Source organism: Mustela erminea, chromosome 15 (assembly GCF_009829155.1).
Source record: "Mustela erminea isolate mMusErm1 chromosome 15, mMusErm1.Pri, whole genome shotgun sequence".
Taxonomy (NCBI): Eukaryota; Metazoa; Chordata; class Mammalia; order Carnivora; family Mustelidae; genus Mustela; species Mustela erminea.
Window position 1 is genome coordinate 9,686,355 of NC_045628.1, and position 27,456 is coordinate 9,713,810.

The 27,456-nt window shown below is 43.8% G+C and overlaps 2 protein-coding genes across 5 annotated transcripts in view; one reads left to right on the top strand and one right to left on the bottom strand.

Moving 5' to 3' along the window:
• FGF14 (fibroblast growth factor 14) overlaps nucleotides 1–5,142 on the top strand; it is a 595,595-nt gene extending 590,453 nt beyond the window's left edge. For all 4 annotated transcript variants that reach the window (XM_032315400.1, XM_032315403.1, XM_032315401.1 and 1 more), the window contains one exon: nucleotides 1,985–5,142. In XM_032315400.1, the coding sequence (XP_032171291.1) occupies nucleotides 1,985–2,121 (137 nt within the window). In that variant the 3' untranslated portion in view covers nucleotides 2,122–5,142. The remainder of the gene's footprint in view (nucleotides 1–1,984) is intronic.
• Nucleotides 5,143–6,566: 1,424 nt separating this feature from the next.
• ITGBL1 (integrin subunit beta like 1) overlaps nucleotides 6,567–27,456 on the bottom strand; it is a 211,843-nt gene continuing 190,953 nt past the window's right edge. The window contains exons 9-11 of the mRNA XM_032315399.1: nucleotides 16,528–16,674; nucleotides 9,773–9,886; nucleotides 6,567–9,367 (exon numbers count right to left, since the gene is read on the bottom strand). Coding sequence (XP_032171290.1) covers nucleotides 9,276–9,367; nucleotides 9,773–9,886; nucleotides 16,528–16,674 — 353 coding nt within the window. The 3' untranslated portion in view covers nucleotides 6,567–9,275. The remainder of the gene's footprint in view (nucleotides 9,368–9,772; nucleotides 9,887–16,527; nucleotides 16,675–27,456) is intronic.

The following is a 27,456-nucleotide window of genomic DNA, read 5'->3' on the forward strand; positions in this document are numbered from 1 at the left end:
CAGAACAAGCCATTGAAGCCTAGACAGTTAGCCATGGGGGCCTATCCTGGATAAGAAAAATCATGCCAGAGTCTGAAATATGAGTGAATTATTCTCACTATATGATAGATTACCAGACAGAGTAGAAATAAGAAATGAGAGGGTTTTGCTGTCCTTCCAAAGTAACACCTCTGTGATCTGGCCTTCCTGTTTTAATTGAACTGAGACCATCAGACTCACCAATATTCAAATGCAAGTGAAACATTTGAAAACTATGTCCATAAATCTTGTTTATTTGCCACCTCACTTTGTCTCTTTATGTTAACCTTTGTTTTGAATATGAACAGATATGAACTAACTCAATTCTAAAACCTTATCATCTAGCTGCATAAACGTAACGAAAACCAAAAGAGCCTTTATGTCCCCTAACTGAGGCCCCAGCTGGAGACCAGCTGCTTTTGTCTATCTAGCAGGAAATATCTAAAACTGAGATGTGGTGTAATAGTATCACTTGGCATCTGAATCACACACTGAAGAGTTGTGTGTATGTGTGCGTTGTGCATTTGTGGATTTCTGAGGCAGAGAGAAACAGTATTTTCAAATAATTAGCAGACAGAAGTCCCCTAAAAACAACCAAGAGGGTATTATCATGATGGAGGTTATCACATAGTGTAATTTATAGAGGAAGATTAATTTCAAACCTTCAAAACCCCTACAGGATGTACATTATATGATTGGAAACATTAGGGCAAATTAGGTACTTGAGTAATTGTTGATGCTCTGGGCATTCATTATAGGCTTCACCATGTGGACAGTCAAGGTTAATGCTCTGATGCTATTGTCTCCTAATTGAATTAGGAGTGGGAGTGAGAGATCGGGAAGCACTTCAAAGACCAAGATTAATCCCTTCTAGTACCTTGCTGATGGCTCTCACACAGGTCTGGTGGACACATGAGCTTTCAAAGCCGTGTGAGAATCCACATGGGGTGTGGACGGGAGCTCTGTGTTCCTGCCACACTGAGCGTGGACGGTGCCTCTGACAGTCCACTCGCCTGACCGTGAAGAGACGGAGTCTCTTTATAACATACTCTATAAAGAAAACTACTCTGCAAAGCCTAAAAAGTGGGCTAGATGGCTCTAACTCACTAGTGTTTATGACGGCAGACGATTCTAACTCTGCTGATTTCCCCCAAGTCAGCCTTACACGTCCTTGCTCAGGATCCCCTAGAGTCCGTTTCCGAACAGCCGGATCCGCGGCGGTGATTAGCTGCGCCCCCGGACGCCCCCAGCTCCTCGGGGCTCACTCGCACCTCGCTCCCACCTGCCGTCTCGCCATTCGCGGCTCCGGCCTTATTTTTAACAAGCTACAAGGAAACGAGGCATAAAAACACAAAATGCCCCGCCCGTGCCTTCAGTTTCCATGCCGGAGGGAGAGGACATCTCAAGACTGATCCCCAGAAGGCCCTGGCTTCAGCGAAGTGAGCTCCTTGTCGTTGCCGGCGGTAGTTTTGAAGTTGACACTAGTGTGACCGTGTTGCTTTTGAGAGAAAAATACAGTCATGATCTAGGGGGTACCTACCTGGCCTTGAAAACATGCACGGGAACGAGGGGTTCAGGGGTTGACATCGGTGCACCCGGGAAGGGAAGTCTGAGTTTTCCTGGCTGTGCAAAGAGAACTAGGTGAAGTGCTCGCCTGTCGCCCCCCCCCCCATTGTGTGTGTGTGTGTGTGTGTGTGTGTGTGTGCCTGTGTGCACTTTATAGCTGAGGCCCCCCAAAAGGCCATAGCTCCTCCTTACACGTCCTGCCCTAGACAAGACCCCACAGGCACCCATGTCGTATCCCGGCTCTGCTGTCGTGGGGGGCGGGAAGTGACGGCTCCAACAGCAACTGCCTCTGCCGTGCGGGGTGGCTTGACTGCAGGCGCGAAGGGACTAGGCCATGCTTGAACCTAACCAGGTCCTGTCTCCTTCCCTCCGTCCCCCACGCCCTCCCCCCCGCCCCCAGTGGCCATGTACCGAGAACCATCTTTGCATGACGTCGGCGAAACGGTCCCGAAGGCCGGGGTGACGCCCAGTAAAAGCACAAGCGCGTCGGCAATAATGAATGGCGGCAAACCAGTCAACAAAAGTAAGACGACATAGCCAGATCCTCACAGGTGTTGTGACTGACCCGCCCTGAGCACGGTGGAGCGGTTTATCCTTTGCCAGACATTCCCGCGCCCGTGGCCGAGCAGCGGCGGCCGCGAGGAAGCCGAGGCCCGCTCTCGGCCGTCCCGAACTTCTTGGTTGCAAGCGGATAAACCTCCCCCTGCGGCGCCCCCAGAACAAGAAGACACCTGGATAACCAGCTAAACTCAGACCATGGAATGCCCTACCAGATATGGAATGCCTTTTTAATCTCTTTTCTGTGACTGTGACGGTTCATGAGAATGACATACTTCACAAGTACACTCGACACCTTGCCTGCTGACAGCTACCCATAATCCTTTTTGAGTCCTGTTCCAGCGACATCCATGTGTTTCAGTTCGATTTTGTAGCACACGAATACTACTGAGTAATTTCTAGTTAGACGCTGTAAACCCGTGCTATTATGGATTTCTCTGCTCCCCGTTTTTCTAGGGCTGCTCGCTCTACTGTCCGTGACCTTTCGCAGGGACTGTATTCCTCTAAACCTTCAGTGTGCACTTGGCCTAGTTTGGAGAGCGATCAGGGAATCGGGAAGCCTTCTAAACCTGTCTTTACAAATCGCACCTATAAAGATTAAGAGCGTTGTCTCCGGCTCCCACTATCGATTAAACACACTTAGATGCTCTATCCAGTAGCGGATACTGGGCTCCTGAGGTCGGCGCTGCCGGGGTGAGAAATGGGTCAAACACAGTCCGGGGGGAAGCTCTCTACGATACGTGTTTGACATCCCCCCATAGTTTCTTTGTGTGTGTGTGTGTTTTATACATATCACAAGCTTACTGGTAATGGTAACATTTGCCTTGCCCAGCGAGCAAGACCCACTGGTTTTTGAGAAAGTGGGTCCAAAGAACTCTGTAGGCCTTGTAGGCCTGATTAAGGTTCATTTTTCATCTACTGATCCTCATTATTTGGGAAAAAAGGAAAAAAAAAAGAAAATTCAATAATTACAACCTACAAGAATTGCGCTACCTAAATCCATTTCCCGTATAATCCTACCTATTTTTAATGAACCGAACTGAATGCCATCCCCGGTTTTGGCTGCGTTCCACTCATACTCAGCAGAGCATGGGCAAGGCGGCTGTTGTGTTCTTTTCTGCAGCAGCAATGCAAACGTTAGTTATAAATTAGACTTTAATATTTTTGGTGTTTAATGACAAGTTTTTAAACTGGACATATTAGGAAAAACTATTTTTTTTAGCTCAGCATGCTGAGCCCCGGTACCGTGTATCTCACCACTCCATTCCTGTCACTCAGCTTCTCGGGGCCCCGGTTGCCCAGTGGCTGGGGTGAGGTGCCTTGCCGTGAGCTCAGAATGCAGTCTGTTGAATTCTTCTGGATAAAAATTCAAGGCAAACCAACACGTTCAAACATCAGGTTTTGGGTCCACTCCATTGATTTGCTTTTGTTTTCTTTTGCTTTCTTGATTTCCTTATGCCTAAGTCCAAGCTTAGGGAAGACAACTGCTAAGAAAGACCACGAGTCGTTGATGGCACAGGGAAGAAACCATGCAAAACGTCCGCTATGGGATGTAAAGCGTTTCGAAATGTGGAATACGAAACTGTTTGGAAATATATTTGTTAACTCTGTGTATACTTAATAAAATTCAATGTTTCGTACTCAGAAGAGTTAACTGAGACCAAACTGAACCTCATTTATAGAAAACGATACGCGGGATCATGTATTGGCCTCTTACGATTATTTCCACGTGGAAGGCTGACCCGGTCGCCATGCCCCTCCTCCCCCGCCCCTTCTCCTTCCCTCATCTGCACTGTATTTCCTGGGAAATTATTTTGCCACTGCATTCCTAAGTCTCCATGACAGCCCTTGCCCGGCATTTAAAAATTTTGGCCTGCTTAGCTGATTAAAGATTTAGTATAAAATTAACTGTTTATGCTTACTTCATTTTCATATTGGATTTCATTTTAATAAATAAAAAGTTAGCATACGTTTCAGTAGATTTATTGTCAATAATGCTAAAGTACGAATACAACAAAATGATTCCTTCAACCATTTTTTATTTCTTGTGACACCGTTTTAAAGCTTATCATTCTCAACAGGATGAGTTAAAATCCATAAGATGAATTTCACAAGCCAGTTATTAGGGAAGACAAGTATTCTATAATCTGTGGCAAACCGAATTATTTAATTTGACATTCCAATTAGATGGGCTTCTAGACACTGCTTGCCCCAACGCGCGCGCGCACACACGCACACACACACGCACACACACCAAACAACCCCACCTATTTTTTTCTGGTAATCAGCCCTATATGCTGTTCCCCCCATCCCCCACCCCCGCAAGCCTGTTTATTGGTTAAAATTAAGACAAGATTTATTTTTGTAAATGACTGAGATTTATGTCAATGTGCACCTCTGTTTTGTTTTTTATATGAGTTGTCTCCAAGGGCATTTATCCCTATGAATGGATGTCAAATACTTTCTTCTAATACATGTTTAGACATATTGCTGATGGGTCCTTGTTATTTGTAAATTAGATGGTTTCCTTTGTGTCTGGTCTCACCTGTTGCATGGGACGAGGACAGCATTGATGAAATGCATGTTGTAGGACCTGTGTATCAAGAACTGTTGGTATGTACTATTCAATTTACATGCAAAGAGTCTGTCTGCATTGTATAGTTTCTGTGTTTAATACCATTTGTTGTATTCACAAATACAACATACTGAATAAAATATTGATATGAAGGCATATTACAAAACATCAAACAACTTTATGTAACAAAATGGCATTGCTTCACCCACAAATATAGAGAAATGTCATGTAAATAAGTTGGTACACTCAATGTCCCCCTTTACCATGCCAAAGAAAATTTTAGCTCTTTGATGATACCTCTCTTGCTATTTTTCTGGGATAAGACGCCACCATTTTTCCCCTCAAAAATTAAGTTTGCTGTTATTAAGCAAGTGCAATCTGTCATCATTGATGTTCTGTATAGTAAATCTGATGGAATTCATTTGTATCACAGACCGTGTGTTTTGTACCTCCATGTACATATGTCAATTGCATCGAGTCTCTCTAATGTGACATTCCTTTTGCATGCATATCTGGTAGGGGAGGATTATTTCTACTGATCTGTTACGGTAGCTGATTGCTTCACCCATCCCTCCGCAATGCTCGGGAATGTTTGTTGTTTTGATTTTCCAGGGGACACCACTTTTATTTTCTTTTGAGTTTGCTTTCTAAAATGTTCGGCTCCCACTTTACTTGGAAAAATTATAGAAGAGAAGCAGATGGTGCATCCTATGTAAAGAGTAAAATGGTACTGAGCAACATTTCATTGCAAATCCTGCAGAATTTAGAAATTTTTGCCCTAAATGTTTGTCTGCCCTGAGCGTTTGGGGATAGGAGGAGGTTTTAGGAGCTCCACAGTGGGTCGACGACACTCTTGCTGCAGGCCTGATTGTTTACCTCTTGGAGGGTAAGCAGAGTGAGTATTTTTAACACACCTGACCAGTTGCTCAATTAAGGCCTAAGCCACTAAAACAGAGGTTTTCGAGATGAACAATGTAGGATTTGGTTTTCTTTCAGAAAACAGAACAACAAAAACTTCTTGTTGCTGAAGTTAGACACATAGCACTTCATTTAAGGTCTTATTTCTAACATTACACGGAGAATGAATGTTTAAAGGAGAGATCAGATTGACTAAGAAATCTGTTTTAGAAGGAAATAAAATAACCAAAACCTATTTTCAATTGTGTTTCAGAACAAGACTATTTCCAGGGAAAGCAATTGGCTAAATGCCTACATGTCAACATCCAGACACAAACTGTGTTACTTTGGAGTAAAACACATTTCCTAGCTGAAGTTTCTTAGATTACAAGGGAGCACACAAGGCCTGTTGACTCTTGGACACTGAGTAGGGCTTCCGAGTTTTGGTAGGGAGTCTTGTAAACAAAGGCTGAGTTGTGATTTGTTTTCAATTTTTTCTCAGTTTTCTCTCATTTGGTCTGATCTTGATGTACGCTGGCAGAGACTGTGTTTGCTTTTGAAGTGGTGGAGGCCATTCCTTTCAAGGTGCTGCAGGAATCTAGGTTAGCTCAAGGGGTCCAGGGAGAAAATGGGGTATAATTATTATCCTCTTGGGCCTTTGGACGTTAGCTGAATTTTATTGAAAGGTCCTTGTGGAAGAATTCCTCAGTAATGGTTTGCCAGCAAGCAGGGTGAGTGCTAACACCAGCTGCAAATGTGTCTCCTCCTCCCCAACTCACTTTAATCTTCACATGAACTCGAACAAGCCAACCAGCTTCGCACGTTCACCCTTCTCCTATTACAAGTTTCTTCCTGCCCTGCCTTTTTTTTGAAGGAGGGAGTTTTTTTTTTTTTTTAACTTAGTAATGGAATTAAAAGTCAAAATACAAAATCACTTCAAAGAAGGGTAGGATTTATGTCTTTACATGTAACTATATTTTTTTTTCCAGCTTAAACATGTAAATTAAATAACTTCTTAATAGGTCTATTGATGATTGCATTGCTAGAGTCAAAATCATATACACGCATACGAAATATTATAGCAGACAGAAAGAAGTAAAAAGAAACTATTTCTGTTTTAAAAGAAAAATATTCATAGTGATTAGGTACCAAATGACTTATGCTGTAACTCAGTTTCCGTTCAATAATTTGTAGCTAAATGAACCCAGAAGATAGCTGTCATACATTTTCAGCCCTGTCAAAAAATTTGAACAAATCACATTTCGAACTTTCTAGTATAATAATTTCTCCAACTCAAAACTTCTTTTGTAAAATACCTAAATGCTGAAGATACCTTTCTTCTATGAAAACATAAAAAGAGAAGCCCTTTCGTTGTCGTTGTTAACAAAAGGGATAAAAAACGTAGAGAACCTCAAGAAAAATAAGGCGCACTCGGGATTGCAGGATAAGACAAAGGAAATTAAGGGCAGCTTCAGGGGAGCTCAGGTTGGCAAAATGCTGCTTGGCTGGGAGCCAAATTGAGCACAGTCTGTTTTTGTAAAAATGCCCATGAGCTCCAAATGAGTTTGCTTTCTGTTTTCCCTTTTATAGTTTTAAAATATTAAAAACAAACAGAGAAGAAATCCAACTTCTTCTTAGACTGTGTGGCCCACAAGGACTAAAATATTTACTCTGGTCCTTTATAGTTCTGCAGGAGGGGAAGTCAAAGGTGGTTTGTGTTATGATGGTGAGATAATGAAGGGAATTTGGATGATGGTGCATCATCGAGTCCTCAAAAATGTGACTGAACAATTACAACAAGTTTGAGGCTTAAAATGATTAAATAGAGAGGAGGGAAGAATATACTCTATATTATTTCTCAACTGCTTCTATTTCCCTCATTTTACTAAACTGATATATCAACGGACATACTCAACAATAGAGATACAACTAATATGGTTGCACTCCATAATCTCAGGATAGAGATAACAATTTTATAACTCTATTAAAGTATGAGAACACTATCAGTACTATAAAAGTCGGCATCAGATAAACTTTCTCTTAAATAATTTTCAATATTAAATTTTTAAGTAACTTGGCAAATGCACATTTTCCTTATTTTTGGTGACTTGACTTACAAAGTCCAAGCCATGACTCTAGAATATTTACATCATTAAGTAAAATTTCCAAGTAAAAATTTTCATCTTAATGTGGAAAAATGGTTTTGTTACATTATTCTAGGATTTTACAAAATATAATTCACATTTAGAAAAAAAAAGTGGGTTTTTTTAGCTCCAAATAATTAAAGGTTGCCTAAACTAATGTGTGTAAGTAGATTTAACTGTAAATATGTAAGGGAAGTCCTAATTATTGTACATTTTCATAATTCAATGTGAATTTCATACAGAGCAAAATTTCACCATTAAGAAAATAAACATTTTGTTCCTATTGCTGAGTGAATATTTGTAATTTCTACTTAAGACATTTCTAGATTTTTTTTTATCCTTTGAGCTTTGAGACTGGTATCATTTGATCACAGTATCTCTTCCTGACTTCTCTGCATGACCCTACTTTTGCAGTAAATAATGAGTCCTTAGATATAAGAGTTTTTTAGGGGAAACAAATGCATACTCTAAGCCTATCCTAGGCCCAATTAGATATTATCTTTTTAAAAGGCAAGTTACCATGGAATAATTTAAATTGTGAAAAATCAGAGTCCTTGTACACCTACCCCTGCCCAGTTTAAAAAGGGATCTAGGAACAGAAGGTGCCCTGAATACCCGTTCGTTTTGTGTTGCTGTTTATCAGCAGTAGGCAAATATATATCGACACAGATTGTAAGCAACGTACATCACTAGCTATTAAAAATGTCAAATTCTATACTTTTCATACCTCCTTCCTAAGAGAATCTTCTTTTGTGAGTGTAAAGTGAGACCAGATGAATGACTTACTGGCTAAAACTGACCAGTCTTTTTCTTTGAAAAGCACTAATGATCTGCCCACCCCCTCCCCCGCCCCGCCTCCCCCTGCCTCCCCCCTACCCCACCCCCAATTCCCCCCAACCCTGGTCGTTGTCCCTTATGTTTGTTTGTCTTTATTGTCCCCACATGGAAACGCTGGGTGACAGGGAATCCTGAAAAAAATATGACTGATGGGTTTATGTGAGGGTATTTCCTGAGATTCTCATGTGGTCTTTTTGTGCGGGATATGCATGTCCACTGGCCATGGAACTCAACATTTCTCAGCTCGGGCACTATCGATGCTCCGAGTCTGCTAACTTCTTGTTGTGGGGGCCGTCCTGTGCCCCCGAGGAGGTTTAGCAGCCTCCCTGGCCTCTACCCACTCAAGGCCTGTTGCACGGCCTCCCACCCCACCCAGTGTGACAACTGAAATTGTCTGCAGATGTTGCCAAGTGTTTTCCGGGTGGCACAGTCACCCTTGTTGAGAACCACTGATGTAAACTCTGGAAGAGGATTTCTTTCTGGCATTATTTACATCAGACTTTGCTTAACTCATTTTTTAATAGGTACCCAGACTTCATGCAGGCATTCAGAAATAGAAAAACATAACAATAGTCTGTTTGACCTGTCCTAGTGGTGATTATACATGGTTTCCTTCGCATTTACGTTGTTCTAATGGCCTAGAAAAGTAGGATTCCAGTCGTGTCCCGCGCAGTTAGTTGTTAAGGATACTCCGGGCCAAGCCAGATTTCGCACGCATTTCCGTTCCATCCGGCCCAGCACTCACAGTTCCCGCAGTTACAGATTCCATTCCCTGCAAGAAAATACACGGGGGTGGGGGCGGGGGCGGGGTCATCATCACGACCGAAATGCACCAGGTGAAAATAGGTTCTTATGTACCCCAGCCGCCTTACTAGCAGCTTATTAAACAGCTACGGGGAATCTGATCGTTCACCACTGCTGGCCTCCACGTGGTGCCACCAGCTGGGGAGTGTCCACGGGTAGTGACCACCCTGTTCCATTCCAGCTCAGCCTCATCTCCATCTCTGTCTCCCCCGGACCTTGTTTAAGCGCATGCATTTTAATAAAGCCGCTCTCAGGACTGGATCATCCGGAGAGCAACAGGCACCACGCGGCCCCGGGCGGCACAATGTGGCCGGTGCTGTCCGTCTTTCTCCCGAACGGGGGTGCGGAGCGAGCCCGGCGGGTCATACCGCACCTGTGCAAATGAGGCCATCGTGCTTGTCACAGTCCCTGTCGTCACAGTCACAGAGTTCTCCCGAAATGTACCACTCGTCCGCGGAGCAAATGCACTTTCCACAGTGGCAAGAACCTGAAATCACAAAGGGCGGGACTCGCTGTCAGCACGCAACTAAAGGCTTCTGTCTAGAATAGGACGCCCTCAATGCACAGACAACAGGCTTCTCAAAACCCATCTTCCCAAGATACAAGTTTATCGAAGAGCCTGTTGCCCAGAGGGGAGCTTTACTTACTGCAATTCATAAAGGTCAACCAGGAAAGGCTTCGGTATGGATCTAGACAGTTGCAATTAGCCTTGAGCAAATGTTCCATGGCCCAGTCTGGCTGAAATGTCAGCAAGAGCAGAATGTGCTGACTCTTATAGATGGCCTTCCAAAAACGTGTTCAAAAACAGATTTTTTTTTCTCTCTCTTTTTTTTTCCCCCGAGTTGAATCATGTTTTAAAAGTGTCTGCTCTTTAAGGGACCTGAACGGTAAGTTCTATTAAGTAAGGATGCATTTTATAATTAAAATTACTATTAAGTTATTGGGTTTCTACTTTTGGATTTTCTGAAAGGAGGGACACACCTGCATATTGGGTGGCTCGTTAAAGTTCTCCAAATGCGCACACGATCGCTCGTGGGTGTCTGACTTACGGGATCTCACCTTGGGGAATGCCTTAACATGATCAAGGACAGCTCTACTCTCCCCTCAAAAGCTGATCGATCTTCTAGGAGGCTCTGCGTCTACCAACTTCCTCATTACTTCCCCCATTGCCCTCTTTTTGTTTCCTACCAGTAAGAAACTTCCACTTCTGTTATTAAAAATATCTTGGTGTCCTGAAAAACAAATTTATGAACGGTGTATTTAAAAGGAGAGAAAACATATGAATTAAATGGTCTCACAAAGAGAAGAAAGTTCTCTTGGTCTACCCGTCCTTACACGATAGGCTCAAAAAACCTCCCACAGCAAAATGACTCCTATAGGGGCAGTAAAGACAACTTTAAAATTCAAAAGGAAACACACACAAAAAGGACTTCCCCTTCCTCCTATGTTCTCGGCTTGGTTTTTCCTTCCCGATGTGATTTCCTTTTACTAAATGAGGGCTATCGCTTAATGTTTCAGGTCAAAAATCACCGTAAGAGAATGTGAAGTAGAAAAAAGTATTTTGATATATTTAATACAATTCCAGACTTGCTATGTTCAAAATGGAGTGGGGTGGGGGCGGGACCAATCATTAATTGGTGTCTCTGTGAAACACAGTGATTGAATGAGTTAGCAAGCTGGGAGATAAAAGTGGCTGGAGAAAGGAATTGATATTTATCACAGATATTGTGAAAGGATTCCTATAAATGGGCCCCACGCCTCTGGCAATTTGTGGTATTTTATACGTAAACTGGCATGTGCATTTAGCTACGAGAATCCCCAGTGGCCAAATTAAATGTGGGACATGCCTTGCCACACTTCTCACGGTGAGAGGGTAGTCAGAATTAGTGAGAGGCTGACAACTGTGTTTACACTGATCAACTCCTTGCTTAACCACAGCACGATTTCATTTAGTCTTGGCTGTTTTCCTGAGGGTCTGGGATGGTCTGCACACTCTTGAGCACAAGCTAGACAACTGTCCCTTCCGCCGAGAGACTGGCAGCCTGCACAGGACCCAGGAGCCAAGCCTCCTGGTCATCCCTGGGGGATCGTGGCTCCTTCTTGGCCACATCCCGCTAGAGAGCTTTGTTAGTTCCGAAGCATATTTCTCTTAAAGACTTTCTTTCGATTATCTTAGGCCCAGAAATGTTCAACATACAACGACTCACTTAGCAGATGGGTAGCGATGTATCCACCACAAAGAAAACCTGGGGGCATTTTATTGACTTTTCATGGCAATTTCCTCAAAAGGCACCATAGCTATGGCCTTCTCTCCACGACTAGAGGAAGATTAATTATTTGAAGAATTTGAATGGTTTTAGTTGTTTCTAAAATGGTGCCTCCCTTACATTGCAAAATTAGTTCTGCAAAGCAGCAGAAGCAAATGACTTTATGTGTCCACGATATTCGTCTGTCACACGTAGGATATCTTTTTTTTATTTTGTCACAATTCACGAAAAGCTCTCACATTTCACATTAAACTGATCCCCTGGCTCTGAAACTATTTTGATCCCTGCTCTAGCTTCTGAAATTCTCGCTTCAGGCCATATCAATGTATTTTCCTAAAACTGATAAGCTCAGCTAAAGTTAATACGGTGCACACTGATAGACCGTTTGACAAGTACATTCCAGTTCCCAGAGTCTACTAGTTCCTGAAATACTTAGAAAGAGAAATGCGGATTGATTTTTGTGTGCGCTGTGAAAACGAGCTTTTCTCGGTCAGCATCTTTCCCAGCTGTGTTGCTCCTTTCCTGTTTGTCAATTCTCAGTGTATCCCAGAGGTCGGGGATTCTTCTAGGGCTTGTGAAACTATGAGTGGCCTCGCATGTACTAACACGGCAGGAGAGTTATAAGGACCTCTTATAGCCTTTGTCGTAGAGCGCTCTGGCTGTTTCCAATGATAACTAGGGGCCAGACTGCCTGTCTCTGCAAAGGAGAAAATTGAGGGAGAGGATTCTGTTGGACACACACAGGCCCCATGACTGCCAAGAGGTGACCAACTGTTTTGTTCAGCTGGCTGGGACCCACTCACACCCACGACACCGGTCCTGCCACTGGGAGCAGCTGGCCCATTTTGGCAAGACCTCCCCGGTAGTGAGCTCGGGACCCCACATCACTAATCCATTTATTTTCTTTCCCAGTATCACGGCCCCCAAGAAGGCTCCCATCTCCCTTCTGTGCTTCTTACTGGCTTCCATTCCTGGGGAACCAGCCGCACTTTCTCATGGGTCTTCAAAAGGACTTAAAAAGGGGAAGGAAATGAGATTCTTCTGCCTTCTTCAAAGACGAGAAAATGGGATAAGGGAATCGCCCAGGGCCGCGTGACCCAGAAACAACAGTTATCCCAAGATTTCAGTCTGACCCAGTCTGTTCTATCTTCCGACCGATCCATAATGCCCCTCACGGGAAAAACGTCCATGGAGTTTCAAAAAAGGAGTTGTGTGTTCTCACAGCTCTGACGAGACAGACACATCGGGGGAAGCAGCTAGAACACTGGGCTAAAGCTGGTGTTTGGGGTGCAGCTGGTACCCTTTCCCTTTCCTGGGGGTGACGAGCCAGGGGTGGAGCAGAGGGGACGACAGGCGGGTGGGCGTGCGCACGTCACTTCCGTGGCTGATACGGGACTTGCAGGTATCCCTGGGAGAGTTTAAGGAGACACCAGTGACACACAACTAGAGTCACTGTCACACCACAGTGGCTTTAAGAGTATTACAGGTGACGACCCAGATCTAAGTTGAAGTTATGATGGGAAAAAAGCCATTGGGTACGCTTGGATCCATAAAAATAAACCCCAAACAAACAGCCTAATGAATTATATCACATATTCTGCAACGGTGGCTAAACTCAGGGGAGACCTGGCTCTAAGCTCAACCCTCTGGCTCTTCAGAAACGACTTGAGTCTGAGGGCAAAGCGCCTTTGTTAGCTGTCCTATTACTTAAAGTTCGACTTTCTTTTTCGTTCATCAAGCCTGACAAAATGTTGGAACCTGACATCCCAGCAGGCACTTCTCACTATTGTACTAACTACTCCATCGGTTCTGAAGGTCACAACAATGTATCTTGTTTTAACTTTTTCTATGGAGTGATTTATTGTTTTGGCTATCAATTTGTAAAGAAATAAAATGCTATTTCTTCATCGTCTCCTGAGGTGACAACTTTATTCACAGCTCACGGGAAGCGCATGTTCCAGACTTGTCTTGATGGTCGAAATGCTTAGCAGGCGGTGTGGGCCATCACCGGACAGCCATGTCACCTCAGGCTTACTGCTCATGCCCATCCCATGACTGGAGAAAGAGAAAGGCTCCAACTTCCTCTGTGATCATCAGGCGGAAGGGTTTTCGTTTGTAAATCTGACAAAGAGTATATGGAATTCTGGCAAGTCCATGAGATGGAGAAATACACGGCCCTGGTCAAGGCCCCTTTACATCGCCACCATGTTAGGAGACCGTTAGTCTACTCTTGGACTACTTTTTCGGTGGTTCTTGGGGTGAGGGTGGAGTGGCACCTTCCATGGGGACAGGGATAATGGCTGCCCCTCGTTCTCTTCTGTATCTATAGTTTCATGATCTCGGTTTTAGCCCCTTTCTTCCTGTATAATCCAGCATGGAACTCTCCAGAACAGGAGAGAAAGCCAGCCAGCTGCTGCCACCAGTAGGAAGGCTCGTCATCACTATGACACCAGCATCAAAAAGTGCAGCCTCCAGGCATCTTTCACATTCTCTTCTGAGTTTAATGACTCTAAAACTCTCTACTCACTGAAGGATAAAGGTCTTAGACAAGCAGACTTTCAACCCTTCATTGATCTCTGGATATATTTCCATCACCCAAAGCAAACAATTTGAAAAGGCATTAACTCGAGAGAGATCCCTTGTTCTATTTTGTTTTGAGGAAATGCCTCTGGGTCAATATTTAGTCAACCTATTCTTTTTGCATTTTCTGCATTTACGATGCTGAAAAATAAAGACTCTCCTCAGGAAGTCGTGGCTTTTAGAAGAACGTTCATTTCTTCAAAAGAAACAACTCCTCTTTGTATGTAATTCAGCGGAGGAAACGACAGACAGATCGGTGTTTGCTGTATGGTTGACCATGGCTTTGTCTTTCTGCCTATAAATGCAGCTGGACCCGACTTAGCCTGCTCGTGGACTGTGTTAAGGATTCCTCAGGGCTTCTCGTAAATGTAAATACATGCATACGCATGTGCGCACGCCCAAAGTGACTGATTTTTAAAGTAAACTAATGTTAAGAGCACACTAATGTTTCAATGTGACAGAAAATCCTCATTTTCTGTAGAGTTTCTGTGAAAAGTTACTATCCTTATTCTAACAATGATGCCATTACAGAAAACCAACTAAAAAAAAAAAATCTAAGCTTTAGGGTTCTACCTTTGGAGCTGTACTCAGAAAGAAGAACTCTAATTCAGGTAAGGCTAATCATTGTCACCCTTTGGTTATTTGCAGGATGCTGTCTTCTGATCTGATAACGTCCCCCCCCCACCATCTGCTTCCCCTGGAAGGGATAATTCATTCCCACCTTCTTTTCTTCTTCCTTTGTTAATCTCCTCCTCCACAGTTCCTTCCCCATTTCAGGCTCTCCCAACAGAGCTTGAACCTAAAGCAAGTGTTTCCAGGCGCTGAGAGCCCCTGATGGACAGACTGCTGCTAGATTCATCTGGGAGTTGGAGTGAGAGCGAACGGAGTAAGAGAACAGGCAGGGAACAAAGTGATTGCTTGAAACTCAGCTGATCGCCACCTGCCGGCTACCGTCACCCCCCCACCTGCCACCCCCGGTAGAGCCCTGGAAACACAGAGTCTCAAACCCAGCATTCCTGGAAACCAAGCACCAGCACAGTTGTCTGTTGAAATTGAGCAGGTTTCAATTTTCTGCCTTCCTCCCGGCATCACATGGGGTCACAGCATTCCCCGGATTTTATCTTTGCAGCTAAGCCAGAAAGCTTCTCTGAGCCCGATGGCGGAGGCCTTCGGCGGTAGGTAAAGGAACAGCCCCTGAAGCCTCCTTCCTCCCTCCCCTGCCATTCACTGGGCTTCCCTGGGGGAAACAGTGCAGTTTCACCTCCAGCTGTGCCTTGTCTGAAAAGGGGAGGGGCTAGTGTTGGGCAAGGAGGCCTCTGTGTTGAAGAAGAGGGTCTGGACACTCTGTACCAGCTAGTCTCAAGAAGGGCGGCTCCCGAACGTTACCGAGAATCTGGTGAGCTTCCAGAGCCTTCCTGGTGCTTTCCTAGGCACTAGCAGGGAGGAACGTGACAGACTCCTAGATGAGCCCATATGCACCATGAGAACAGGATTTTCAAGTCCCTCAAGAATTCGCGCTGAAACATAAACATCAAGGTGCCTGAAATTTAATCTGTCAGTGTTCTTTCTCAGAAAAAAAAGAAGAGAAAAATCTGTTCTGCTTTATCTGGGCAGGATTGCTATTCTTCTAGAATTTATTTCTGCAGTAAATGCTTGATTGGGATGGTGGCTTCTAGTCAATGAACTTGTGAATTATAAAAACACTGCAGCCTTCACTTTCATTATATATTAGATTACACGTGTTTGGTTGGAAAATGGGTGATTTTTAGGCCAAAGAAAATGACGCCAAAACTTTTAGACCCATGGACTCTTCCTTTCCATGTTTTATGAAACAAAAATCTCACCTTCCCCGCTCTCCTCCCCCACACCCCCATCGACATCACCCAGATTCGGACCGTTCGGAAACTTGCGATCACTTTTCTGCAGTTCTGGGCTGCGCTGTTCTCACAGGTGAATTCACCAATTACCCCTCTGCCTTTCGGGGGGGGGGGGTGTCCATTCACTGCCCATTGTATTTGCTGTCTTTTCTTTTTCATGCAATTATTAATTACACGTCACTCAGCCACGGGGATGGCTCAGGACCTTCTCGCAGGAAGTCCTTCCTACCCATTTCGTCGTCTTAGACCCTCGCCTACCCCCCGCTTCGTGTTGGTTAGCTTTGGAGTCCGAAGTCTGGTAAAGCAGAGGACAGCGTGGTTCTCACTCCTGCAAAGGGACGCGCTGCCGCCCAAACCCTGTGTCAGAACGGGGACCAGGTCCAAGCTCCAGCAGAGACACTCACCCTTCCCCGAGCACAGTATGCCATCTGCTGATTCACACAAGCTCTTGCTTTGCTCCTCCGTCATGTTGCACTGGCGCGGGTGCTGGCAGAGCGTCCCGAACCAGCCTCTCTCACACACGCAGCGGCCGCAGGAACACGTTCCGTGACCTGCGAAGCAACCACGGCGGGTAAGGGAGGGGGTGAGAAGGGAAGCCGGGTAAATATCCAGCCGACTCGCAGTTCTTCGGAAAGAAATACCTAAACCACAAGACCCCATTTCCTATCCAGCAAACATGCCTTCCTACAGAGTCAGTTTGACGTGTAATTGTTTAAAAGAACGTCACAATCGAGTTCCAGATTAACATGCGACATTTGAACATAGCACAGGAGATGGTCTAAGAAAGAAAGGAAGCTTGAAAGAAGTTAAAATGGAATTGTACCGTCCTTCCCTGATACAAGCCACTCCCTCATTTGCATTTTTATCAGCACGAAGTCTTAGCGCACTTCCTGGTGGCACACACCCGCGACATCCAGACCAACTTGCAAGGCTAGTCACGTTCCTGTGGCTTGCTGAATTCATTGATTGCCCTCCTATTGTTTACTAATAAAAAACAAAAGGCTAACTTCCATAGGAATGGCATTGTTACTTTATCTGTGTACTCTTCCCTTAATAAGAGCAGATGTAATTAGGTCGATTTGGTGTACAGATGTTAACAAGAGCATAAGACTTAGATGCATATCTTTGACTTTATTTTCCCCCTTTTGTTTTTGTTATTGGTTCTTCCTCTTGGGGAATATCTGTTTTTTGGTCTATATATCACACCGTATTTAAGAAAGTCACACACAAGCATAAAGTCCATCTAATTGCTTCACACCAACATCCCATTACATTGTCTCATCTTCTGCTTTAATTTCTTATTTTCAACCAATGCTTCCTTCTTTTACCTATATATGCATTACCTGACAACCAGATCTCTTCAAGCAGAACAACCAAAAAACTATTTGTTGGGTAAAATTTTATTGACGATGAGCAGAGCAGTTTGCTGGGCACCAGGGGACAGGAAATCCAGCATCGCAGCCATGATAGGTAGCTTTAAACGATGCATAATTTAAAGGTATACAGTGGGCATTCATGGGCACTTTCTTCTTGAGAAGTTGCTCCTAGAATGGTCTTTGTGACCTGGGATGCTCCTCCTTCCAACACTTCTCCTGTGTCTAGTTTTCTGTCTTTTTTTTCCCCTGATCCTATTAATGTGAGTGTCCCCTGATTGTCTATTCTTGATCTTCTTTTATCTCTCCATAATCTCTCTTTTGAAAACTTCATAAATCACAGGCTTTCAGGTAACGGCAATGATCATGGTACTGTATCACCCACCTCTAAATTTCTCCTAACGTCCACTCCCGTGACTGCACACTCTGTATCCTACTAGCATCCAAACTGGCTCTTCTGGACCCGCATCTGCGGCTGTCCTTCCCACAGCTGCTCTTCCCTGGGTCCATTTCTTTTAATGGTGCAACTAGCCTTCCAGCAATCCAGCTCAAACCACCTGAATCACACTTGAATCTCTTATATCCCTCTTCTAAAGAGTTACCAGAATCTATTGAAACTTCCTCCAAAATGCCCACCTGTGTCATCATCATGAACTTCTGAGAGACCTTCTAGCAGGTCTTTCTCCAACAGTGCTCCCCATTTCCCATAGCATGACTCCACTCACGTAGAGCCCTGATTACCAGCCCTGTAAGGCCCCCCAATGCTTATGGGATGAAGTTCCCCTACATAGCTTTGCTTACAATTTAGGCTGCTGAAATACACCCCTGCCCTACTTTTCCAATCTCACTCTCTCACTTCTCTTCTCCCCTTTCAGATACTTCTTGACTTAAACTGATCCATTCCTTGTTCTGCGTACATTTCCCCAGCTCGCTGAGATAGAAATCCACGCTCCCCACCCTACATAGTCTGGTCATAATAGTTTTCAAATCTCGGGGAAAGTGACTAAACTTTAGTGAAGATTTTTCTAATAACCCCAAGTGAAGTGCATCCTCTCCTCTGAGTGTCTATACTACCTTATTTTTCACCTCTGTTGGGAACTTTTTCTTGCACGTTGTGGTATCTAGTTATGTATCAAAGAAACCCATTACTTGATGGTGAATTCCCTGAGAGTAGGAATCAGAGTGCCCAGCACACCGCCTTAGACACAGTGGATCCTCAAACAAAACAAAACAAAACAAAAACAAAAACAAAACTTGTAGATTGATTTTTTTTTTTTAAGATTTTATTTATTTATTTGACAGAGAGAGAGTGCGAGAGCACAAGCAGGAGGAGCAGCAGACAGAGGAAGAGGGAGCAGCAGGCTCCCAGCTGACAGGGAGCCCGATGTGGGGTTTGATCCCAGGACCCCGGGATCATGACCTAAGCCAAAGGCAGCCGCTTAACCAACTGAGCCACTGAGGTGCCCCTGAAATCTTTTTCTTTTTTGACAAAACCTCCTTTTCATTTTTCACCCACAAATCCCAGCTGAGAACCATAAGCTGAATCAAGGGCACGTTTATAGGTCCTCTGGTTAATTCACCGTCACTGAAGGGCAACGGACAGTTCCTGGATGGCTCTGTTTTATTTTTGTGTTCGGTAGGGTGGAAGGAACTTAGAGCATCAGGGACCCCTAAGAGCTACCTACACAAAAAATAGTTATTAAAGTGACTACATCTTTACTTTCCCAATAAAGCAAAAGTCCACTTAAAGTGATTTAAGATGCTAAAAAAAAAAAAACCGTCCATCTTTGGAGGCTGATAATCTGGGATACAAAAAATAAGAATGAGCTTCTGTGCATCGGTGGCATCCAGCTCAGGACTTTCCAAATGGGTCTTACTGACCCTGGGCTAGTGAGAATTTCCATCAATTTGACATAATTGGAATCATTTAATCTCTATTGCAGTGAAAGCCATTCTCCCTTTAACTTAAGATATCATTGAGAATAACTAAATGGCTCCTCACAGCAAGTAATTTAATATAAAATGTATATTCATGGAACTAGGAGATTGTTTTACCTTTATTAGCTCATTCATCACGTCCTTCCACAAAATTAGGTCGGCATCTAGCCCAGACAATGGTCAAAATGCACTGGCATTTAAATGGTTTTCTTTACCATTGGCATGGCTCTTCTTTACTTCAAATTTTTAAAAAATCTTTTGATACAATCTTTTTAAAATAAATTTTAATAACGTAGGCATCCATTCGAGAAACTATTGTGCACAAGGCATCGTATTAGCTCTACTGTCATGGTTCTTATAGTCCACGAAGGTGCAAAACAAGGACACAAATACACTTGAGCTGTGGGAGAGCTAAAGAGGGCGCTAGTATATTTGATAATGAGAACAATGTTAACTGGAGTAGTCAGAGAAGAGCTCTGTGACACTCAAGGGATAAGAAGCCAAGATAGCCAATGTTCTAGGAAAGCTAATGAAAAGTTCCTGGAATAAGAAAGAGCTTGGCATCTCACAGGCAGTGAAAAAAGGTCACTGTGTTCAAAGAAAATTGAGTAAGAAAAAATGGAATAAATAACAAAGCCAGAGAAATATTTAGGAATGAGAACATAGGAAATTGTCTGTTCTTGGTAAGGAGTTTCAATTTTATTCCAGGAAGAATGGGAAATCGTAGAGGGTGTTATGCAACCGAGTGATATGATATGATTTACAATTTGCAATTCAGCTTAGCAGCTGGGTGGGAGAGATTAAGGTGTGTTGGGAGGCACTGAGTATGGGGAAAGTGACAGAGTTGCAGTTGTCCAAGTGGAAGGTGACAGAGGTGGAGGCCCAGATGAGGAGAGTTGACAGAGGGGGTGGCTCCTATAGGGCTTGGCCTTGGATTGGACGTGATGAGTGAGCAAGGACTAGTTTCCTAGCTAGGAAAATATAAATAATGATCTGTTTGTTAGATACGGAAGCTGCAGAAGGACACGGTTGAGAGGAGAAAATCAGCTCTGCTTTGAAGCTCATGTGTCTGAGATGCTCTTAAGACTATGAAGTAGAGGGGACCACGGTGGCTCAGTCATTAAGCATCTGTCTTTGGTTCAGGTCAAGATCCCAGGATTCTGGGATCAAGCTCCACATGCGGCTCTCTGCTCAGTGGGAAGCCTGCTTCTCCCGCTCCCACTCCCCCTGCTTGGGTTCCCTCTCTCGCTGTGTCTTGCTCTCAAATAAATAAATAAAATTTTTTTTATTTTTTATTTTTTTTAAAGACAACCAAGTAAATAGGTCATGTAAGCAAGTGTCACAAGTCTGGTGCTCACAGGTTAGGGCTAGATTATATATGCTGGAATTTCCAAAAATAGATAGCATTTGGAATATTTGGGAGTGAATGAGCCCACCTAGGGAGAAATAAATCTTGGGGAACTCCAGTATTTAGGGCTCAGGTAGAAGAGAAGAAGATGGACAGGTAGGAACATGTAGTAAAGAATGAAACAATTTTATAAAATGACAAGGGAGGTTATTTCATAAAGGTGGCCTACTGAGTAGAATGTTCCTGAAAATCGGTTAAAAAGCAAAAAACAAACAAACAAACAAACAATAAACCAAAAAACAAAAAACCAACATAAGAGCATAAGAGTACTTTCAGTTAGGGATACCTGGGTGGCTCAGTCCCTTAAGCATCTGCCTTTGGATCAGATCATGACCCCAGCGTCCTGGGATTGAGTTCTGCATTGGGCTCCTTGCTCAGTGGGGAGCCTGCTTCTCCCTCTGCCTGCCACTCCCCCTACTTGTGCTCTCTGGCAAATAAATAAATAAAATCTTAAAAAAAAAAAAAAAAAGAGTAGTTTCACTCAGCTTTTGCCAGACCAACTCTGTCACTGAGGTCTATGAATGAAACACCCAGGGGTGGCAGACTTATTGCAGCCTAATGCATGTGTACCATTCAGTAAGAACAACGTGTCTGCGGGGAGGCAGAAACCATAGCGATAAGCTATCTTCGTATAATAAGTGTAAACAGATTATTCTAGAGTGAACCTGAGAAAGAGCCAGCCTAATGAGCCATCTGAAGTACACTAAATCGGCCTTCACCTGACTTCCAAGTCGTCTCACCGGTGAGTAATTTTCCATTTGATTTTCACTTCCACAGCCACTCACCTCTCCCAGATACTTAGCTCCGCGCGTCTGGTACCCCCGTCCTCACTCTTTCTTCCTATTTGCTTCCCTTCCCCCACACCAAAATATTCACGAAGGATGCTCCAGACCTGTGTTGCCCAATGTATTAGTCATTAGTCACACATGATTATTTGAATGTATTAGAATTATGTAAGATTTTAAGTGCAGTGTCTCAGGTGCCCCCGTCACATACCAAGTGCCTGAAAGCTCTATGGAGTCGGTGGCTCCTGAGTAAAATGAAGCAGATACCTTCCTGTTATCTTTGAAAATTCTGTTGGACACGGCTGCTCTAGACAAAGACCATTTCCCATGCAATTCACTGGTTCTGAGACACATTTCTTTAAAACACTGCAATGATGTTTCTCAATTAGGAAACTGACCTATGAATGGATCTAATTGTCTCAGACACTACATATTGCCTACCCAATATTCTTTTTCCCTTGTTAATATGGGGGGGGCACTCATTTTTTTTTTTTTTTCAGGGAGGTGATAATATGCCCATCTGAAAATGTTTGAAAACCCAGGCTCCTTTGGATCTAAGACACAGCTCTAACAAATGAGATACAAGAGAAAATCTTTTGGGTGAGGTTTCCAGGAAAGCTACTATCGTCCGAAGAAAATGAGACAGACTCGGCCAGCATGTGTCCTTTGCTGTTTGCCCTTTGCCCTTTTCTCTCCCCTTTTTCTTCCCTAAAAGATGGATATACTGGAGGCTTTCTAGGAACATGACAGTAAAAGTCATGCTGGAAGGTCGGAAGTGAAGACAGAGGTGTACGGGACATTGATGGCTCTCGGGTAGACCCCTCACCATCCATCCCTGGAGTGACAACCTGCAGATACATTTCTGTGATTTACCTGCAGTTTTGACTGGTACGCTTAGGAACTCAGAAAAGAGGACTGTGATGTCATCTGGAGACAATTCCCTTGCTACCCAAGTTAAGAGAGGCTTGGCTTGAGTCCGTGGTTGGAGACCTTTGTCAAGGTCAGCAATCCAGCAACACCTGGGGGTCACTATCCTCATATCCTCAGGCTGCATGTGCTCCTTCAATTTGCAGCTATGAACTAAAGAACTCCCAGAAGAAATGTGAGCTGATTGTGTAATTAAGAGGTGGCTCTTCATTATCCTTTCTTGTTTCTTCAATTGGACCCATGGGCAGCAGCTATTCCAGGAACACAGAGGGAAGAAGAACAGCAATAAGCCGGCCATTTCTTATTCCTGTCCTGGGTAAATGGAGGGCAGGAGGGAGGTCTCTGGTTAAGTTTCTATTTGCCTAAAACAATTAAACACACACGAGCCAACATGTGGATATATTTTCTTCATGAAATTAAATTAAAACTGTGTACACACTTAAAATTGTGTACCACTAAAAAGTGAGTGATTCTTAGGATTATCCCTCTGGACAGAACATGTTTTTTTTCAGTAGTGACTTATTTCATTAAAAAAATCCACGCACTTACAGATCACATACAGTTTTCATTGTTAATAAAGATGTCTTGAGAAGGTCTGCATGTGGTCTACGATCATTGCACGTGACTCACCAATAACTTAATTAAAGTAAGAAGGGTCTAACCTCATACCGATTTTCTGTTTGCCAGTCATTTTCATGACTCATTTTCAGGATGTAATTTTGGTGTAATCAAACCCGAACTGCCTAGAATTATGTAATTACTTACACTCACCTTGAGGTACAATTACCAAGTTACCCCCACCCACCAGAAATGGTAAATCATCTTCAGCGTTACTCTTAGGAGGAGATAAGTAGGGCTAGTTATTATTTCTCATGTGCCTGCTCATTTGGTAGGCTTATGGATGCGTTTGCTTTCACTCAGTCCTTGTTTGCTGAAATACTCAGGCAAGCCCTGCACGGCTCTCTGGCCACACGCTGGCTCATCTCTCCAGGTGAAAGACCACGCAAACTATGGTCCTGTGTCTGGTGGTAAACAGAGAAAATGACGTACGTGAGTGACTCTCAGTCTTGTTCGCCTCCAAAGCCATGCCAGGTGGAGGACAGGAGTTTCACTCACTCACACTAGGAAGATTTGTTAACCCCTGGCTGCCACGTGAGGGGAGCAATACATGCTTTCTACAAAGAGCTGCCATTCCTCCTAGACACAGAACTGATGATTCATATGACACCAACTTTTTCTTAACACCCCACAGCTAATGCTTTAAGATATCCAAGACAGATGCATTGTTTTGTCCTCTTCCGAAGACGGACATTTCAATCTTTTGGTTCCCGTTACATGCAGAAGACGTGCATGGATGCCTACTTGGCTGGCAGTCACAGGCATGTTGCATTCCTTATGTCTCCTTCTCACCATAAAGAAAACTGGTGGGTGTTATATCCTTTCCACACATATGGGTGTATCAAGGCAGAGACCAAAGAACCTGTGAAAGTTACTACAGCTAGTAGGAAATGGAGCCAGAATCCAAACCCTGGTCTGTCCGAACAGTAGCTTCCCATTCATCTTGCTGTACGGCTCTGCTCACTCAGCTTATTAAAAAAATGACTTCTACTCACTTAAGTCTTTTCTGAAGGAATACAGCAGAGTGCACCCACACCCACACCCACACACACCATAGAATGTGGACTTCCTCTAGAAAAATATCAAAATACCCACAGAAGATTCATAAACCAAGATTTTTTAAAAAGTCCTATCCCTCAAAAAATATAGGAAAGAATACAACAAAGTATCATCAGACATTATTTTTGAATGATAGAGTTATGAGGAATTTTTATTTTGTCCTTTGTATTTTTCATTAATTTTTAGTTGTTTAATGTTAAAAAAATAAAAAATGTAAAATATTTTATAATGCCCAAACTCTAAAGATGAGCAAAATAAAATAGGTGACGTGAAATAATGTACATTATAAATGATAAATGAATAGTGTAAAAAAAAGGCCCAAGGATGGATTCAAGAGCAGCTGAGAAAGAACTCTGATGTAAGAAAACGAAACAAATGCATTCCTTCAACACAGCCAATATTTTTTCATCTCTGTGCCTTTGCTTAGCCCTCCCAGACCCAAAATGATCTTCACACCCAAGCTCCACACAGCTAAATATTAGCTGTTCAAGATTCAGGTCAAATGCTCATTCCCACCTGAAGAATTCTCTGATTCCAAACTAGGATCTCTGTCTCTCTCTTTTTTTCCTCTGTCCCTCTCTCCCCTTATTTGTGGCCTTGTTAATTTTCAATTTATTCAAAGAAAAAAAAACTTCTTGGGATCAATCCTTAACCTAAGTTTGAGGACACAATAATGGGGGAAGGGGAGGCTCTTACTGTGCCCACGAGAAGGGTATAGATCTGAAGAGGAGAGACATAGAAGAACCCAGCGAAATGGGGAGATATTATGATGAAGGTATTGCAGTATGGAGGAAGTATAGAAGGATTCCAGAAAGGCTGCCTAAAGGAGATAATTTGGAGGACGCGTAGAAGGATGGAAAAATGGTGAGGTGTTCAAGGAGAAGTGTAAGGAATACAATGCCGGGTAAGGGGGACAAAATCATAGCACATCTAAATTTCTCCATCTCCATGGTCTTCTATGAAGAAATCATTTTTAAAAAATATGGAGACAATTGGCACCACAAAGTACGGTCTCCTCCATCCAAATACTCAGATCAGAAACTGACTTGGGACTCATCCTGGATCCTACCCGGTCCTTCTCTCATGCCTTCATCACGGATTTCTGCAAATGCTGCTCATACTCCTGGGGTAGTGAGGACTCCGCTAAGCCTTCTGGCTGACATTTGGCCCTAGTCTCCCTGGAAGGAAAAGAGGCTGGAACCACATCCCGGCCGGAGGACGGCACCAGGCGTTTCTCCCCACGCAAGGCCTTGCAGCCGCTTATGAGGATGACAGCTCAATACAGTGGTATGGGAATTACCTTCTCTTCTGATAACACAGCCCAGATGCCCGGCGATGGGATCCATATGGCACAGGTGTTGAGGCTTCCCTAACCTATAGGAAGACTTATGCCCCAAAGGAGCCCAAATCTCTCCTAATGATTCCCTAAGCAGAGTTCCCAGAAACCCCACCGGGGCACGGCACCCCCATCACACATTTATAGTTCAGCCATACTCCCTCCCAATCTAGTTGAAATTTATCAACCACAGATCACGATTACCAGGAGCAATGTTGTCCGGTAACGTCGGCGTATACTGTCTTCATCTGTTCCCAGGGAACCAGAGCTAGGAGATTAACAGAGGGTCACAATCTCTTTCAGTAAGGTAAGGGTTTTGCTAGCCTGTTGCCTGTATTGTTGGTAATCCCATCACCAACACATCCAAGTTTTCCATCTGTCCTGTCCTCTACCTAGCTGAACAATCTTCACCTCTCACCAGAACTGCTCTCCTAACATCCATATTCACCCACCAGCCTCACCAACACACTCCTCCAATGCCTACTTCACCCCACAGGCAGAGGTGCATTTTCAACATAGGGATCATATTGCCTTGTGTAAACCCCTTCTGCGGCTTCCGATCATCCTCTGAGTAAAACCTCAAGTGACCAACATGGTTTTTAAAACATGTCACACCCTTCTCCTGTTTGTTTTCCAATCCCCAACCGTCCAGGGTTTCTGGTTCTCAAATGTTCTTGCAATATGTCACTCTGGCTTTCCCGCAGATGCCTGGTACACACTGTTCTCCGTGACTGCGGTGTCACACCCACCGCTGCACCCAGCGGAGTTCTGCCCATCCCGTTACCACCAAGTATGGAGGGCATCGTGTTCAGCTGATGAATATGTGCAAAGCGCATACTATGCACCATCTAGCGTTACCCAGATATGGAGAATTAGAGTCTGGGTTAAATCCCCTGATCACGTATGCTCCCACTGAACGAGTGGCTCTGCTTTCGGCACATCTGGCTCAATGTCATTCCTTTGTCAACATCTGCCCTTCGCCCATGACTGTAAGCTCCGACAGATTCCCCGCTGAATCTCCAGGGCCAGCAAAGAGTACAGGCTCCATAAACACTTGCTGAATTAATGAAGAAATAAATGATAACTTCAGATTCAACCACATAGAAGCTGCAAGAATTTCCCAATGAAGATATTTAATTCGAATTTGAAAAAAAAAAAAAAAAGAGAGAGTCTAGAACTCGGGAGAACGGAGCTAAGAAATCATCTTGAGAGACTGACCTGAAGACAAAGGGGGGAGAGGCTCGTACGGCACGAGGACAGCGACAGCAGGAAGACACCCAGAAGCCATGTCAAGGGAAATACGAAGAGTTACGGGTGGGCTTAGGAAGGGGAACAAGGGAAAGAAATGAAGTGGTTAGAAGAGAAGCGGGAGAGGAACAGGTGGGACCGGCGTTTCTGAGACGCGGAGGCGAGACCGTTTCCCGGGGGTTTCGGAGTAATAACAGCGCCTGTGTTTTCTTCTGGTCATTTGGAATGAGTACTGAAAATCACCCAGGATTTGGGCAAAGAGGGTTTATCAGTAACCTCCGAGGGAGTCAGTGATGTGGAATGGCTGGAAGGTAGGGCAGCTTCCACGGGTTTAACCTTGAACCAAGAGGAACGCTGTGAGAACACAGGTCAGAGAGAATGGCATCAAGGAGATGAAAAATACTGAGAGTCCCGGCAGGGCTTTACATGGAATAAATGTGCAATGAGGATTTGTTGATTAAATTATTATTACGTGCTATGGTAAGGTGTTACTAAGTAAGAAGAGGGGTTTTTCTTATGATAATAGATAATTTTAGATACACAGAAATACAGAAACGTTGGCAATGCATACCGTGGCTTGGGGAAACCCCCCTGGCTGGTGTGTCTTCTTCACTGTGCTCTCCCATGCTTGGGGAAAATCT